Raw genomic sequence first — 18,960 nt, forward strand, 5'->3', positions numbered from 1 at the left:
GCCAAGCACCCTGACCCAAATGAGTATCTGTCTCTAGGAAAACCAAGCAGCCAGATACAGAAATCTGAGAATTTTCCCTTCTCGGTGTGCAATGTGAGTCCAGACAGGAAGGGAAAGTATCCTGGTTCCTTGGTATGGAAGGGGTTAAGTCCTCAGCCATCCTATTCTAAAGAGATTTATGATGATGTGTAGTGTTTCAAAACTTTCCCCCACCCCAAAGAACAGCCCTCCCCTTCCCCACCGAGGCCACTCTCAATGTGCCGAAGTGGGAAGGAGGTGGTGTTTTGCTGATCTGTTAAATTCTTAGTGAAGTTCCCTTGATTTCCAGCGGCTGCTGTTGTTTGAGTTTGGTTTGGATCGAAACTGAGGTTGTCCTGGCATTTCTGGGACTGGGTCCAGGAAAGAGGAAGAAGAAAAAGAAGGAGAAGGAAAAGAGGAGGAAAAAAAAAAGTGGGGAGAAATAAAGGAGGGGAGAAGCGCAGGAAAAGAAGAAAGTCCTTTTTCAACATCACATTCCTGTGTTTTGCCTCAGCCTGGAAAACATATTAATCCCAGGGCTTTCACGCTCGGAAACAAAGGGACTCAGCCAGACTGTGGGGGAAAGGGTGATAAGAAGGATTCTGGAACTCTAAAGAGAGAAAGAGCAAGATTCAAGAATAGCTGGGACTTCACTTTCAGGGGCGCCCTGTGTTGTCGGCACAGGGGACTGCTACACACAGACACACGCACGCGAGCAGAAACTACAGCCAAATGGAGAGGCAAAGACTCACAAGGACAGCTCCTTTCGCCTCATCCTACTTGTCAAGAAGGTGAAAAGACAGCCAGAGGAAAGAAGAAAGCAGTTCGGCCCTCAGGTCAGGACAGGCTGTGGGTCCGTGGCGCCTTTGGGAGCTGGAGCTGCAGCACACCCCCCTTTGTACTGCTCAGCCGGGCGAAGGAGAAAGAGGCTTGGGAGGAAAAGTATTTCATCTAAGAAACTGTCCTGGGACCACACTTCAGATTGCCTTTTAAACCCTCTGCATTCCATCTCCATGAGCCACAATGTAAGTGTGTAATCCTTTCTGTCTTTGGTTTGTTTCTTTGTTGCTCCTTTGAAGAAATGAAATAGGAATGTTGTCACAATTAATATGCTCAGTGTGCCTTTTCTCTGGAGCATCAGAGAGCCCGGTGGAAACAGGGCAAGCATGCTGAATGGGGAGCGGAGCTGGGTTTCCTACTTAATGTAACTGTCTCTGTTAAGCACTAACAAATTACAGGGGTTTAAAAGCAACAGGATCTCATCCTTTTTTCCATTCCCTGACCTCCTTGCTGCTTCTCTCACCACCCCTTCCCCCACCCTTTGGCCAAGATAGAGAAAAAGAAAATGCCCAGTTCTGTTTGCAATTAAATGATTTTCTTTTTCTTCTTCTTCTTCTTTTTTTTTCCCCCACTCCCCCTGCCCCTTTCTGTCTTTTGACCCTGCTGCCTTTCAAAGTGGACTGCACAATGACATGGAGAATGGGACTCAGTTTTACCATGCTGTTGGCAATGTGGCTGGTGTGTGGATCAGAACCCCACCTCCATGCCATGAATAGAGGGAGCCCTGGAGGGCGGAAAGCACCTCTGGTTTCCCCAGCCAACAGAAGGCCAGCTCGGCTTCTGAGGCACACAGGGAGGTCTCAGGGAATTGAGAGAACCACTCTGGAAGAACCAAACCTTCCGCCTCTCCAAAGAAGGAGGAGTGTGCCGGTGTTGAGAGTAGCTCCCGCGACAACTGCGCCGCTGGCCCCCCAGCGCATCACTGGGGCCCCAGTGAGACCTAAGCAGAGACCAGTAGCCCCGAGCTCTCCCAGTGACATGATCCGAGATGAGGGGTCCTCCGCTCGCTCAAGAATGTTGCGTTTCCCCTCTGGGTCCAGTTCTCCTAACATCCTCGCCAGCTTTGCGGGGAAGAATAGGGTGTGGGTCATCTCGGCCCCTCACTCCTCCGAGGGCTACTACCGTCTCATGATGAGCCTCCTGAAGGACGACGTGTACTGCGAGCTGGCGGAAAGGCACATCCAGCAGATCGTGCTGTTCCACCAGGCAGGCGAGGAAGGAGGCAAAGTGCGGAGGATCACCAGCGAGGGCCGCGTCCTGGAGCAGCCCCTGGACCCCAGCCTCATCCCGAAACTGATGAGCTTCCTGAAGCTGGAGAAGGGGAAGTTCGGCATGGTGCTATTGAAGAAGACGCTGCAGGTTGAGGAGCGCTACCCTTATCCCGTCAGGCTGGAGGCCCTGTATGAGATCATCGACCAAGGCCCCATCCGCAGGATTGAGAAAATCAGGCAGAAGGGTTTTGTCCAAAAATGCAAGGCCTCTGGGGTTGAGGGTCAGGTGGTGGAGGAGGGGAACAATGGTGGAGGGGCAGGAAAGCCGGTGAGCAGTGAGAAGAGAAAGGAGGACCAGAGGAGAGCCCAAGTCCCACCAACCAGAGACACTCGGGTGAAGATGCAGAGAAAGCCGGCCACTACCACGGCCGCCCCTCCCCCGCCTCCTCCAACCCCAAGGGCCACCACCCTGCTTCCTGCTGCAGTCCCAACAGTGACCCGGGCCACCTCTCGGGTGGTAACTGCAGCTGCAAGACTGACCACCACCACGGCCTTTCCCACCACCCAGAGGCCCTGGACTCCCAGGGTGCACCCCTCCTCAGATGCCCACAGGGCCCCGGTGACGGTGGAGGTGGCCCCTGCCAGGGAGCCGGTGGCCTCAGAGAATCTCTACCCTCAGCCCAGGAAGGATCAGCACAGGGAGAGGCTGCAGGCCACCAGGAGGCCCAGCAAGGCCACCAGCTTCGAGAGCTTCACGGCTGCCCCTCCCACCACCGTCTCAGAGCACAGCACAAGGGCGGGCGCCGGACGTTTCCGGGACAACCGCACAGACAGACGGGAGCATGGCCACCAGGACCCAAATGTGGTGCCAGGTCCTCACAAGCCAGCCAAGGGGAAACCTCCCAAAAAGAAAGCCCAGGACAAAATTCTTAGCAATGAGTATGAGAGTAAGTATGACCTCAGCAGGCCTACTGCCTCTCAGCTGGAGGAGGAGTTGCAGGTGGGGAATGTTCCCCCCCAAAAAGCAAAGGAATCGAAAAAGCATGAAAAGCTTGAGAAACCTGAGAAGGAGAAGAAAAAAAAGGTGAAAAATGAGAAAGCAGACAAGTTACTCAAGAGTGAAAAGCAGGTGAAGAAGGAGAAGGCTGAGAAAAAGAGCAGGCAGGAGAAAGAGAAGAGCAAGAAGAAAAAAGCAGGTAAAACAGAGCAGGAGGGCTACCTGAAACCCACCACCAAACACTTCACTCAGAGTCCCAGGAAGTCTGTGACCGATCTGCTGGGGTCCTTTGAAGGCAAACGAAGGCTGCTTGTAAGTAATCTTCTCCCCAGCATTGTTCTGTGGGCTGAGGCAGGGCATGCTAAAGTTTGCTTTGTTATTTTTCTTAAAATCATGTTGCTGGATGGCAGACTGTGGCTGATTCCGTGCCATGTAAGGGAGATCAGGAGGTTTGTCCAGAAGGGGAGCCAGGCCAGGTGCTTCTTTTGGTTTAGTGCTCTATGAACCTCTGTCCACACAGGTTTGTGACCCTAAGGTCCAGACTTAATGGCCGGGAGCTCTTAGACATAAACCCAGGGAAGCACATATGCTGAGCTTCTTCCAAACCTGTTAGTATCCATCCCCTGTCCTTAGCTCTCTTCCAACAGATAGTTCTGGGTAGAGCTCCCTTTTACCAAGTTCAAAGAATAAAAGAAGATCAAAGGAGTTCCTAAAATGGCATGCATTGACTCTTGTCATGACTTAGGAAAAAGACATATCACTTCATGAGCTTAGGAACTAGAACTATGTGTATGGGGAAATGGTAAAATTTCTCCTTTTTCTCCTAATTAGGTCTCTATCAGAGTGGAAGCCTGAAAGAGGAAAGAAAGACAGCCAGGGTGGGGAGTGGGTATGACTGGGCATGGGGAAGTGTCCTTGTTGGCATGACCCTCACCAATGCTTTAAAACCAGGTAGTTGAAATCTTCTTTTCTTAAAGACTGCCTCCCGCATCACTGCCCAACTTCCAGTGAGAGGCCAAAAAGACAGCATAGGGAATTGGGTTAATTGTTCCAATTTCCAATGTGCTAGGGGACAGATGTCAATTTCTCCTGAGCCTCTGTCAAAAGTGTCCCTCCGTGAGTGTGTGTGTGCGTGCGTGTATGTGTATGTGTGAAAGGAGACAGACAAACCTTGCTCCCACTTTGCCTGTGTTTCTGAAGCCACTGATACAGAGCAAGTCATAGATCCATATCAGGAGCTCTCTCTTTTGGCCATTACTAGCCTCCATTCAAAGCATAACTGAAGAATCTAGTCAAGCCAAAGGAAGCCTTTGGACAAAAATAAATTCATCCTAAACGTAAGGGCAGTTCTCATCAGCCATGTAAGAATGGCTTCTTTCTGGGACTCCTGGGTGGCTCAGTTCGTTAAGCGGCTGCCTTCGGCTCAGGTCATGATCCCAGCATCCTGGGATCGAGTCCCACATCGGGCTCCTTGTTCTGTAGGGAGCCTGTTTCTCCCTCTACCACTCTGCTTGTGCTCTCTCTCTCTCTGACAAATAAATAAATAGAATCTTAAAAAAAAAAAAAAAAAAAGAATGGCTTCTTTCCCTCCCCATGTCTCCTTGTACCCTCTTTTAGGGCACTTCCAAGATTTCTACCCCTTCTTAATGTTGTTATTTTACTCTAGGCTATCAAGGAGGAGAAGGTACAGCACAATCACTTCAGAGAAAAAGATCAGTAAATTAATGTCAGGCAATGTGGGTGAAGAAGGATTTTTTTTCCAATACGTGGGTGAGAAGGAAACACTTCATGCCACTGAGGACAGCTGTCCTACTAAAGGCACAGGGTGACTGCACCCCGCATCATTACCACCACCACCACCCCCAACCCCGCCACCCCCACCCCCCACCCCACCCCCGCCAAGAGATAGGCACTTTTCTCTCAAGGCATCTTGGGGCTTTTAATTTTTCCAATCTGGTCTAAATTTGGATTAATGATCTGAGCAGAGAGGCCCTGGTGTCCATTTATCTTTAGTGGTTTCAAAAAGTTTAAATACGCATTTGAAATGTTACTCAGAGCAGAGTTCCTAGTGGTGTTTATCGTGGGTAGGGCATATCCCAAAATTCTCTCAGCTGTTTCACAATGGTGCATCTATGCATTAGAACAAAATGTAAGTTTTCATTGATTCTACAGGTTTGTGTGTGTGTATGTGTGTGTGTTGTTATGCGTTTTTGTATATTTCACTCATTTTTAACCAGAGCTTTAAAGTATATAAATTAGCAGAGGAGAGGCTGCTAGAGTAGTTTACTTGGTTACTAACTACTAACTGCAAGAGTAGTTTACTTGGTTACTAACCAGCTACTTGGTTATTTTTAGAGTATATAAATCTAAAGGGGAATATTTTAGTCAGAGGCAAAAAAGTCATCCATTTCAGAGGAGAATTCTACCTGGGACTTAAATGTCTGTTACAGACATTAAGGGAGCCAACTGCTCTCTTTGAGGTGTGGGCAAGTCTGCACAGTGTGCTCCTCCCAAGGACCCAGGACTTTGTCCAGCCTGCTAAAGCTCATCACCCAACCCTGGTGGTTTAGCCAACAGGGCAGGCAAAGTTCTCTTCATGGGCAGGTTTTTTGCAGGGGGAAAATAATCATGGGTAAAATGTCGGGATTGTAATTGTGCACCCGTCTGGCAAATACTTCCATTGCCCCTGGTTTGTGAGTCCAAAGAAAGAGGTGTTCATACTCTATCCCTGATATTAGTCATGCCTTTCATTTCTCCCCTTTCGTTCTACTCGCTTAGTCAGGGATTTGAAAGCCCAGCTGGGTATTTTCTGCTTTAAACCGTGTCCCTGATCATAAATTTCTAGCAAATGAAAATTCAAACGACAGCCTCTGCTGATGTCATGTGAGGCAAACCAGAAACCAACTGGGGTGGCTCATAGCAGCGTTGCTCTTTGGGGCTGGTGAGAGAACCAGGTTTGTTATTAGGAAGAAAGTACCAACAGGAGGCAGTTCCATCTCACCATCCCACGTGTGCCCAGCTGATGATCATACCAGAAATTTGTTGTTAGAAGAGCTAATATCTAAAATAGGCACTGATTAGAAAAGACAAGATGAAATAAACATGATATAATATCAAAAGATGGAGAGAAAAGGAATCTGTTTCACCAGGCAGAGGGGAGACTTGGGTTTCTGGGTAAAAGAGCTGGTTGGTGCCATTTATCTTTTTTCCACTTATTTTTCCTATTACACATGCTGATGTTATTCAGGAAGTGCAGGGATTCAATTAATATTCATTAAGACTTCTCAGTCTCCGAGCTATAAAAGGAGGTCTGACGAGATACACCTCCAACTGGCCTCAACTGAACCCAATGTGAGCAAACTGATGTGAGGTTACATTCTAAGAAGTCACACTAGACTTTTAGCTCCTCTTTCCATTTCTCAGTAATCAGCTACAATGTATCATAAACCCCTAGGGCTTTACATGTATTTATATCATTCTTTGGATGAGAAAACATCATGTAGCTCCTCCTTAACCCATTTTTTTAGAGAAACAATGATCACCATGGTGAACAGCATCTGAGGGACCTTCCAAGGAGCTGCAGGTAAAACCAGGTGTCCTATTCTGAGACCAGAGGTCAGTCCTTCAAGAGCACATCTTGCAAGGTGCTTTGCCAAAGCTGTGTGGTTTAACTCTCATAACAATCCCATGAGGAAGGACTCACTAACTCCACTGTATAGTCAAGGAAAGAAGCTTAGAGAGTTTGAGAAATTTCCTAAGGTGCGTAGCTAATACATGGCCAAGGCAGAATTAGAACTCAGGTCCCTTTGATTTTAAAATTCATACTCCAGCCACTCCCGCCATTCTGCATCCTCTGAGTGTAAGCCTTCAGGGGACGTATGACATAAAGTGAAGGAGAAACTGAGAAATCATCCTGTTAGTTCATCAATTCATATGTTTTAAAATTCACTTTTAACCTAAATTACTCAGGTAAATGGTAAGGTCTAACAATTGTCAATATTTTGTGCTAAGCAACAGTGTAGAGTTTCCGACCTTATTGCCCAGCTGGTTCTCTGCACCTGAGCCCTCTGGCTTGCCTGGGGGTCAGTCGAGAATAATAGATTGAATCCCAGTTAACCTAACCCCTCAGACTGGTTGGTGTCAGTTTAGAGTTGACAACAGTAAGAATATAGAAACACTGTTTATCATTAAAACGTTGGACTATGTGGTGTAGAGCTGAAAAGCCATCATTTTGTGCCCTGAGATATACCTACTTGTCACCTAGCAAGAGGCCTTACACTGTGGAATTACATAGACTCAAGATCAAGTTAAACGCTCTGGAGACAATCTCCTGTAATTCAAGTAGCTTCTTATTTTTAACACTACCTCAGAAATTTGGATATTGAAACAACAATCTATTTATTTGGTTTAATTTTAGAAAAGTATATAAAGCTCTGCTTTACTAAGGCATACTCCTAGCTTGGAAGTTATTTTTCAGAAATTTGTAAAAATCTAGTGTTTTGAGCCTAACACAGTGCTTAAAATAAGCTGAGACTTACTATATCTTCCCTTTAGCATCTTCTCATTCTTGTTTTTTCCCTTCACTTATGCAAACTGGCTCCATTATATTCTGAGGCTCCTTGTGCCAACATGCCAGTTGGAACAGAAACATAAAATAGAACCACAACACAATTCTGAACCCATGATACATGTCCTGATTTATACCACCAAACTGGAAAGAGGCCAAGTGTCAGACAATAATGTTTATTGAGAATTTCTAGGATGCTCTTTTTAGGAAGAGAGAATTGGACATGGTTACATTTTTTTTTAAAGATTTTATTTATTTATTTGACAGAGATAGAGATCACAAGTAGGCAGAGAGACAGGCAGAAAGAAAGAGGGGGAAGCAGGCTCCCTGCTGAGCAGAGAGCCCGATGCAGTGCTCAATTCCAGGACCCTGGAACCACAACCTGAGCTGAAGGCAGAAGCTTTAACCCACTGAGCCACCCAGGCGCCCCAGACATGGTTACCATTTTAAACACTGTTTGAAACACTGTCAAACTTAACAGCAAAGGGGAAGGAGATGTCAGCACACAGGGAAAGAGTGGCTGAAATATGTTCATGTGATCAGCCTCTACTACTGTCCCTGATGCTAGCTTGAGCACCAGATTAAATGCAAGGGGAAAGGGGTCTTTAGCAGCTGTTTCTCAGGGGTCATCTAGACATTCTTAAGCAGGGGGACACTACACCTCACCTCTGGCTGAAGTGATCTATGGAAACTAAGGAACATGGGCCAACATTTGAACAACAATTGAAAGGAGAATGTGACCATTGAGGGCTAGGAAAGATGTTAAGGAAGATGCTGCATTTGAAGACTTCTTACCTGTAGTTAAGGTGGAGGGGAGAGGAGAGGTTTTTGTGTGGAAAGGGTAATAGGGGCCAAGGCAGAGGAAGGAATGAGAGTCAACTCTTCAGAGGCAACATACCTGTATGGTGCTTATGTGCACACAGCCTACAACACACACACACACACACACACACACACACACACACACATACACACACACACACACACACACACACACATATAAAATTTTTTCCCCTTGATTCTCACTCCTATTTTCAGGGAAGTTGTTCCATTATAAAGATGCAAAAGCCAAGGTTCAGAAAGTTAAGTGGCCTTGTTGAGATAGCCAGTGTTGAACTAAGAACAAATGCAGTCCCTCCCACTTTAACTACACTCACCCTTTCTCTGTGCCACTCTGCCCAGATTCCTTTCATTTCATAACAGAGACCAGTCTGGCTGCAGGGTGAAGAGGTCATATAAGGGAGGAATAGGAGGAAATGTTAGCAAGAGAGAGTCTGGGGCCACGTTGCAGGAGGGAGGAAGTGAGTCATGCAAAATAAATGTCACCTCAGGGGTAGGTTAAGGCATCCCTGGGCACAGGTCCTGAGGTGAAAATAAACATCAGGGTTCTTTATTTATTTATGTTGATTCCTGCTGGGTATCCAATGCCCTAGGGCTATTGTGTTCAGAGGTACTGAGAGAAGCTGCCAGGCCGGGAAGGATGGGCTTCTGACTGATTCTACGTTGTCTGAAGTCCCAGTTATTCACAGGAGGGAAAAACAGACCAGAGGGAGCTGTGAGGACTCTTGAAATCCTGTCCTATCATGGTGTCCATGGGCTGTAAAGGTCCATGGCCAAGTACGATAAGAATAAAATGGAATCTATGTATGGATTTGAAGTTACAAAAGCAAGTAATTATCAGTCATCTAGCATGTGGACAGCTGTGCCCTAGAGACTCCTCTAAGTACATTCTAAATATGGTCACGTCCTTCATTTAGAGAAGGGAATCCAAAGTCATTACCAGTAAAGCTTATCTTTGTTCCTGGCTATTTTGTATTTTCACTTGAACATTCATTGATTTCAAAGTAGTGTGTTTGTGAGCAAAGAATGGCCTGGAAAAAAAACCTTAAATATACCAACTGAAAATAAAGCTCCAAGGTATGCGCCACTATTAAAACCTGAAGAAATACGTTCAAATGTCATAAAACCAATTGAAAACTAACAAACAAAGCAAAAATACCGTCACTGTATCCTTTTATAGCCACCCTAAATCTTTTTTAAGGCTAAGTATGAATCAATGAATAAATTTGGGAAAATATTATTTTTCCTCTTCGGGAATTACATTTCTAAAATAAGCATGGTCTACCCACCCTGTCCACCTGAACAGGCATATAAACACAAAATCAAAAATACACAAAATCATGACCACTTAACTAAATATAAATAACAACCTGAGGGGGGAAAAAAGCTACATCCCAGAAAAATCTTTGTTAATGTCCCACTCAAAAGTTATCGAACACATTTTGATTTCCATGAGGGATAGTATTTTGTCTGGCGCAGGGAATTTATAAAAGAGAAAGCCTGCAGACACCAATAAACACATCTCTGACAGAGCAGTATAAATAGCAGTTTCAAGCCGGGAGCAGATTTATTAACCGTTTTGATTAAGTGTTTGGAAGGGATTAACAACATGGCAACTTGCCTTCTGAAAAATGCCATGTTAATAGCCCCAAACTTCAGAAATCTTTTATAAGGTTAGATGAGTAAATAGAAAAGTGGCTGACAAATTTGAATATTGTCAGGTTTGAGAAAGGGTAGAGAGGCTGGGCTCTAAGCCAAATGATGAGTTTGCAAAGGGTCATGCAGACAACAGTCTAGGGAGCTCTTTAGGGTCAGAGAGCTCAACAAAAGACCTGCTCATCATCAGAATGAAATGCCACATCCTTCCACCTCCAGGGTGAACCATGACCGCCCACTCGTGGGGTGTGGTACATAGTTCTGGTCTCTGCTCATGAAAAACCTGGTAAAATTGGAGAGGGCTCAGGAAAAGCCTACAAAAAGAATCAAGGAAGTAGAAAAGCTTTTATATCCAGTTAGATGGAAACATTGAGAGCATTCAACAGGAGCCCTAAAAACGAAGGGTATCCTCCTTTTATCCAAAATTATAAAATCTACCTTCCCAGATGTCTCTGGTGACTGTCACATCTCTTTCTTTTGCTCTGTCTTTTCCTCTTTTTTCCCCAGAAGCCAGGGGTTGGCAGTGAGCTTCAAAGACACACAGGAGCTTGTTGAAAAATGCCAAGCCTGAATTATAGAAAGCCGAACCAAAAGAGCAAAATCCACCCTGTTGGGGGTTCTCCAGTGTCAAAGAGGTCTGCCACAAACCCTGTACAGGCCCAGTGTGGCAATGAATATATTCTGTGTAACAAATCATAGGGCAAAAGGCCATCCCAAAAACTTTCTGCGAGATTGCCTATTAAAGTATGATTAAGAATGAAACAGAATCTATGTATGGATTTGAAATTACAAAGAGTATGAAGCTCTCTCAACCCTGTGGGACATGAAACAAAAGAATGGAAACCACTGAATTCACGAGAGCAGTCCATTGGGATAATAAAGCTCAAAAGGAAGGAAGGGGGATAGCACTTGCTAACAATGACTGCATGTCCAGTATTCATGTAACAGCCTTGCAAAATAAGTATTCCTGTGAAGAGTTCACAAATGAAAAAGCTAGGACACATGAAGACTAGTACTAAAGATAACTAGTGAGAATAGAAAACTGTAAGGTATCTGGAACCATTTAAAAAAGGGGCGGGGGAGGAGCTTTCCAAATGGCTTGTTTGGGCCCTAATTACGATAACTGTCCAATAGAACACTTTAGGTGACTCTCGTGTCAGTCACTACCGGCCCTCTATTTCAAATTCTCCCCTTGGACTTTGCCTCTGTGTACAACTATCACTGTGAATTAATATTTGCTTGCCTCCTCCCATCTCTAGCTGATCACGGCTCCAAAGGCTGAGAACAACATGTACGTGCAGCAGCGAGATGAGTATCTGGAAAGTTTCTGTAAGATGGCCACCAGGAAAATCTCCGTGATCACCATCTTTGGCCCTGTCAACAACAGTACCATGAAAATCGACCACTTCCAGCTAGGTTCTCTTCAACATTTTAATTGCATTATTGTTTTTCTCATACCTAAGGTGGGACAAACTTTATGGGAGAGGTCAGTGGGGCATTCAGAGGGTCATTCAGTTATTCAGAGGGCTCTTTCCTGTGGTGACAAAGATCAGTTTAACAGCCTATTTACGTAACTATTCTGGGTGGTTCTGGTGTAAGGTTTTGGCGCTGTTACAATGAAAGAAATATGCAAGCATTCTATGGGTTGAAAGTCAATAAGGCAGAGAAAAATGAGAGAAGAAATACAGTGGTGGGAGAGCCAGAAAGGTATGCAGACAGCTTCCTCTGGCTCCCGAGTCATCTAGCCTGTGAATGATACCATCTGATCTTCCTGCTGCTTTCACACTGCAGGTGACTCACTCACAGATGGGGACCTGCCAGACCTTTGGAAGCCCTTGACTCTAGTCTAGCAAGCCCGGGGAGGGCAGAGAAAGGCTGTTCAGCTAAATAAAAAGTCACTGAAAATATGGACTGAACTGCACCCAAGTCCTTTTGGAGAGCCAAAGAATTTGGCTGACTGTAGAGTTTTCACAATTTTTCATATTAATGGTGCGTGTGAGGCCCATGAGGCATACAGCTCAGCGCTGGGCAGCTGCCTAACTCCTTGCAGTTCTCATGGGAATGTTGCAAGACTTACTGTGAGTGGTTTGGTTGCAGAGTCAGAAGCCCCAGATCTGATCCACCCAGTATCTTCTATAATTATTACATCTCTGGGGCTTTATGTCTTAAAAAAAAAAAAAAATCAAAAAACCCTTTTTCCTTTCATGCATTCTCTACTTTTTAATTTTTTTTATTTTAACTACAACTGAAGTCCTTCATATTTTACATTTGCAGATCCTGCATATTTTTCATAAAATACATTTACTCAGAAAGAATATAAAACATATTTTCCCATAAGTTAACATTTAACTTCAATACATATAACACATTATCTCACAGATTTTTCTGTCATGTGATCTTGATGTAATAGAATACATAGCAGTCAAAATTATGTCATATAATGCCAGTTTGGTTTGGATATTGTCTAGCTTCTAATTCATATTTTTTTTAAATGTATTTGTTTTTATACATTTTTTTTTAATTTTTTATTTTTTATAAACATATATTTTTATCCCCAGGGGTACAGGTCTGTGAATCACCAAGTTTACACACTTCACAGCACTCACCAAAACACATACCCTCCCCAATGTCCATAATCCCACCCCCTTCTCCCAAACCCCCTCCATATTTTTAAAAAATTGTGGTAAAGAGGCACTTGGATGGCTCAGATGGGTAAGTGTCTGACACTTGGTCCCAGATCGGGTCTTGTTCTCAGGGTCATGAGTTCAGGCCTCATGCTGGGCTCCACACTGGGTGTGGAGCCTATTAAGAAAAAGAGAGAGAGAGAGAAGAAAAGAAGAGGAAAGGAAAGAAAAGAAAATGTGATCCCCAATTTTTTTTTAAAGAGGGGAAGAGACGGAAATGTGGAGAGGCAGAGGGAAAGGGACAGAGAGAACCCTAAGCAGGCTACATGCCCAGGACAAAACCTGACACTGAGTTTGATCTCACAACTCTGAAATCATAACCTGAGCTAAAATCAAGAGTAGGATGCCTAACCAACTGAGCCACCCATGTGCTCTGAGCCCTATCTTCTTAACTAATTTTTAAGTGTGCAAAACAGTATTGGTAACTATAGGCACAATATTGTATAACAGGTCTCTAGACCTTATTCAAATATGATGTTTCAGTTATCCTTTGTCTATTTTTATTAGCTCACCTTTCCCTGAGTTAGCTCCAAAGGAAAATTAATACCATCCTTTCCAATGTCCCACCATAGAACACTGTGGATAGGTGATTGGTTTTGTGAACATCAATCCCTATGCTGCGTCTGTATTTGGGAGAGAGTACAACAACAAAGGCCTAACCATTACAACAATAACCATAAAAACAGAAGACAGAAAAGAAGTTCTAGAGTCAGACCAGTTCAAATCCACAGTCCTAACTTATCTGTTGTGTGACTTTGGGTAAGTTGGTTCCTAAACCTCACCCTAGAAAATAATGAAACCTATTTCACGGGCTATGGTGAGGATTTAGTAAGATAACGCCTATAAATATCTGTCATATAAAAAATACTATTATATGATCTGGAGATCAGTGAACTGTCACAGGGACTAGAGCACCTATGATTAAAAAGAACTTGGAACTGCTTTCTGCCAATGACAGAATGTTGACAGGGAACCCTCACAACTGACCTTCCAGGTCACCAGGTGCATTATGATTCCTGGTAACAAAACCAAAGCCCAGAAGATTAAGACTGCAAAGCCACCTATTTAGTGTTTAACTGAGATTCAGCCATTTACTTCTGGATTTTTCAAATAGTAGTAAGAGCCAGTGAGCTTAATTACAGTCCAGATGTCTAGAGAGGAAATAGGTATTCAGTCCAGTGCAGAAACTGGTGCTGGCTGGTGATGAAAGGCCTCCCCTGCCAGGTGTTCCCAGTGTCAACTGTGTTGCCCACCAACCCTTACACAAAGAATCCTCATTCCTCATTTCAAAGAAGCTTGGAAAAATCATTATATGTTCTACTTCAGCCTCTATGTGGTCCCAACTGTTAAAGGCATCTGGTGCTGCCTTGGCAAATTTTTAGCATTAATCCTGCTGTTTTTTAGACATCTGGATTGAATATAGGCTGTAGAGGCACTGAGGGGTTTTTTCCTGCCCTATTGGAAGTCAGGTGTTGTGCATTGGGTGTTTGCCTCTAACTGAATGTTAGCTTGGACATCATCTGGGGGCGGGGCGCGGCTTCATTTTTGATCCTCATTTAATTCCTGGAAGGCCTTTCTCTCCTTGTGTTATGTCCCAGTTTACCCTCCTTATGGGAAAGGCTGTAGAACTTTCAGCCAAGACTGGGATCCAGCCATGGGAAAACAGGAATTGGCGTGCACCATGGACTCAGTGAACCAAACTCTAGCCTTGACCAATTTTCAGCTGGAAATCTATCAGATGGCCTTACTTTCTTTAAAAATAAATCAAGTGCTCTCTACTCTTCCAGACTTATACTGGGCCCTAAAAAGAGAGCCCCACATCCAACTACACTGTGGGCTGTACTCACCAACTGGTCTATTTTGCTAAATGTATTTGGACTATAGGTGATGGACCTACAAATACCTAGAAATTTACCTTAAGATTTCAGTCATTAGCCTAATGAAAGTCACTCATGCCTGAGCAAATTACAATGCAGACTAAGCCCCTGTGGTTTTGCCATCCAAAATAACATTATACAGGAGAGTTTAGAAAGATACAACACACAAAAGCATTCTCAGTTGTTATTGGTACTTAAAATATCAATTGGACAGAAAAATTGGTGTACATATGAAGAGGATGGATAATTGACAGAGAGGGCCAGAGAGAAAGAAGTAGCTGGCTAAAGGCAATTTGCTGGGGCGCCTGTATGGTTTAGTCGGTTAAGCATCTGCCTTCCGCTCAGGTCATGATCCCAGGGTCCTGGGATTGAGCCTGGCATCAGTAGGGAGTCTGCTTCTCCTTCTCCCTCCCCCTCTGCCTCTCAGCTTTGCTGTTACTTTCACTCTCTCTCTCTCATGCTCCCTCTCTCTCAAATAAATTTTAAAAAAAATTAATAATAAAGGCACTTTACTGCAGAATGGAAAGAGAAATATGGGGAAAACACAGGAAGTATGTTCCTCACTTAGAAAGATACAGGGATAAAAAAAATATTTGACACTGATATCCAATCACCAGCTTTTAAGGGTTAGAACAGATAGGACTTTTTATGGACAAAAAAAAGTTCTTTGAAAACTTCCTTTGAAAGAGGAAGAGTTTGAGTGTATGAAAAGGGGGGTGGAAAGTTGATGGGGATGGGGCTGGAATGTAACAACAGGACAGAAAGTGATTTCATAGTCATACGAGCAAGGAAGTCATGGGTGAGTTTCTAAAATACCTTTTATAGGTGAGAACAACAGATTCCATCTCAGCCTAAATATTCCCTTTCTGTCTCTAATTCTGTTGAAGAGAATTGTTTCTTATGGACAAGCCTCACTGACTCCGTAACAATGCAGAAATGTCACTTTCCCTGGGGAGCACCTGAAAATTTGACCCTTTGCCCCAACTCTTCCTTTCATCATGGTGACAAAGTCTGGAAGTTGCCTTCTCTAGACTCTGCCACCTTGTGCTGGGAGGCCAGGCTGCGTGAGTGATCAGATTTCCAGATCCTGGCTGGGTGTCCCTCTCTGTTTATTCAGTCTCCGATTATCAATCACTGTGTGCCTTCGAAGCTGGCAAGCACGCCCCCACCTTGTTCAGTCATCCCATTTCACTGCCCTCCTGCCTCTCAAGTGTGTCAGTGTCAAGATCAAGCCCTGATGATCAAGGGGCGAAAAGCACTTGATAAGTCAACCATACGAAACAAGTGCTTGAGGAAAGTGATGGAGGGTTAAGCTCTTCCAATGGCAGAAGAAATTTTTTATTTTTATTATTTTGTTGTTGTTGTCTCTAAGAATTGGCTAGCCTTGGGAGGGGCAGTCTCTCCCCAGTCAGAAAGGGTTTTTAAGATGTCAAAAGATCATAATATATAGAAAATAAAAAATATGATTAATGCCATTATGAGACCTCATACTTGAAAACCCAGATTAAGAAAATAAATCTATAGGGTGAGTTTTCTCCTATTACACTTAGACTGGCTGTGTTACAGGCTCACAAGATAGAGGAAGTGCAAGGGTTTGATGGTGGGTTCTCTACAGAGACTCAGAATTGCTCACCTTCTTTACTCTACCCTTCACTACTTTTTTTTTTTTTTTTTTTTAATGTGACATCCTTCTTAGGGGAGAGATTTCATGATTATCAAATCTGTACCTAGTGTTTACGTGTGCCAGGCTACAGGATTTAGAAGGTGGTCAAAGTCAGTCCCTATTGATGAAATGCTCATATCTAGTGGGAAGGCAGATGCACAATCACTGGTTGCGATGCAAGGTGATAGGCATGATTGCAGAAACGTGTAGAAAAGTGTTGTGAGTGCACAGATGAGGTAGAGACAAGTCGACAGGTAATTTGTTCCCATGTGGACAAGGATAGGAATAGCATTCCAGAAAGAGAAGGCATATTTCTAGAAACCGAAAAGAGAGGCTGGAGCGTGATATTTGGAAGACTTAAGAGATCAGCTAGCTAAGATAGGCTGAATCTAGCAGAAGTGCCCTTGCTGCTAAGTCTAGGATTTGGATTTTATCCTGTCCTTGTTCTCTGTCCTTAGACTGCATAATAATCACCCAGAAAACGTGTTAAAATGCAGATTCCTGGGATGCCTGGGTGACACACTGTCCGACTCTCGCTGTCCACTGGGGTTGTGATCTCAGTTTCGTGAGATCGAGCTCTGAGTCAGGCTCCAGGCTTAGCATAGAGTCTGCTTGAGATTTCTTTCCCTTTCCCACTGCCCCTTCTGCTCATGCTCTCTCTCAAATAAATTAATAAATAAATCTTTAAAAGAAATGCAGATTCCTGGACCTCACCACTAGCCACTCGGATCGAATTGGTCTGGATCCAAGGATTGTAATGTTAACTGGTGCCCCAGGTGATTGTGATAAAAGTAGACAGTGGAACATGCTTTGAAAAACTGCCGGAGGAGATCAACTCCTGAAGCAGCAGAGAAGCTGATGCTGTCCAGGGACATTGGTCAAATGCCTAAACTCAGGTAGGACAGGTGGGAGGAGGAGATATACCATGAATACCAACAGAGGAGAAGCCATCATGGATGGAAGCTTTGAACATAATGCCTGGTACACATTTGATGATTAATAAGTTGTGGCTGGAGCTGAAAGTTTCTGTGGGGTCATTACTGTCTGTAGTCAGACATAAAAGAACAAAGACGTGAAGGAAACTACCACTACCTGAAATTGGCCACTGACTTTTGGAATTGAGATCCTTCAAGGATGGAAAGCCAGGCTGATGCCCCCCTTGCAGGACAGGTCCCCACCAGCATGTAATAGATTTCACGCTCCCTTCTGTCCCTCCTCAGTCACCTTGGGTCAGGGACAATCTGTTTGGGATAGACAAATCCCACCAAATGGATCTGGGTCTGGGAATCCTTTTAGTGGGATCAAGACCATGTGGACTGTTTATAGGATGTGTCCTAAAGAATGTTTGCTTCTAAGCCCTGTGAATGAGGACTGGAGAGCTTTGGCAAAACTTGGATAAATAGAACAAGAAGCTGGCAGATTTATGCTGCATTTCCAGCCCGAAGAGAGCCTTGTGCTCACCCAGTTCCATCTCAGCCCTGACTGAGAATCCATGCAGAGCATAACAGAGACCTGGGACAGGGAGGTAGCTGGAGCTGGGAGTTGGCCTTGCCTGTACCTTGCTCAGAATTGGGCCAGAGGGGAGCTCCGGCGGAGAGTTGCGCCCATCCTTGCAGCCACGGTTGATCAGTGCTTTCATTGTTTTTGGGGGGGGGGGGGCGCAGATGCTCTTCCTTGACACAAACATTCATTTGGGATGTTAGATATTCTGTAGTCTGGAAATGTAAAGTGTTTTATGTTTGATGTCGCATCAAAACGGTTTCAGAAAATATTTCAGTTGAAAAGAAAAACCAGACCATGAAATTGGTTTCTTGTTATATCCTAGTTAGAGCAAAGTTTGGCTTAAATTTTGGTTATAGGTCCAATCTATCCTTGAGTGAGACATATTTTGGCCAACTAAAGAGAACGCTAGAGAAGAGTGAGGTCATATTACCTGAGGCTTACCCTTCACTCTGTTACTAACTAGTGATGTGAACTTGAGCAAGTTGCTCCCCTCATGGACTCTGTGATAGGTTTATCCTCTGGTAAAAAAAACTTGAGACTCTGAGATTTACATGCACAGGGTGAATGGGGAGTGTTTTCAGGAATGATGCTTATGAGAGGTGAGGGATACAAGAGAACAGAGAGGGAATTTTAATTGTACTGCCGTCAACTCTTTAGAGTGGTCCCCTTCGAGGCAAGGGGGACATCTTTTAGATCTGAATGTGGGCTGCCCCCTAGTCAGAGTGTGACTTGGGGCAAAGGCAGCTCTTTCCTAAGGAGAGTGATTTCCAGACAGGGAGTCAGCTCTCTCCACAGTGACCTTGCTTCTGAAGGTGGGATCTAGACAGCAAACCACAGGGTCTGCATTAGTTCCTGTTTCATATGTTCCCAATATTATTTTTTCTCAATAATGTGACTGGATTGTGCCAGATAACACTTGCACCACTTCTCTATTAGCACAATAAGGTTTTGTAATGAAGACCCGCATACTTCAGTGGCATGTAATTATTAAACATTGAGTCACACATCTGTATGGTTCTGCTCATCTGGGTAGGGTTTGGTGGGCCTCAGCGAGACTGGTCCATGTACTTGCAGTCCTGCTGATTTTAGTTGGACTTGATCACT

General features: G+C 44.3%; 1 protein-coding gene across 1 annotated transcript in view; it reads left to right on the forward strand.

Moving 5' to 3' along the window:
- Positions 1 to 237: 237 nt before the first annotated feature.
- The window catches only part of CCDC80 (coiled-coil domain containing 80), a 34,068-nt gene continuing 15,345 nt past the window's right edge, over positions 238 to 18,960 (forward strand). The window contains exons 1-3 of the mRNA XM_032348894.1: positions 238 to 1,043; positions 1,475 to 3,378; positions 11,389 to 11,545. Coding sequence (XP_032204785.1) covers positions 1,486 to 3,378; positions 11,389 to 11,545 — 2,050 coding nt within the window. The 5' untranslated portion in view covers positions 238 to 1,043; positions 1,475 to 1,485. The remainder of the gene's footprint in view (positions 1,044 to 1,474; positions 3,379 to 11,388; positions 11,546 to 18,960) is intronic.

Source organism: Mustela erminea, chromosome 1 (assembly GCF_009829155.1).
Source record: "Mustela erminea isolate mMusErm1 chromosome 1, mMusErm1.Pri, whole genome shotgun sequence".
NCBI lineage: Eukaryota > Metazoa > Chordata > Mammalia > Carnivora > Mustelidae > Mustela > Mustela erminea.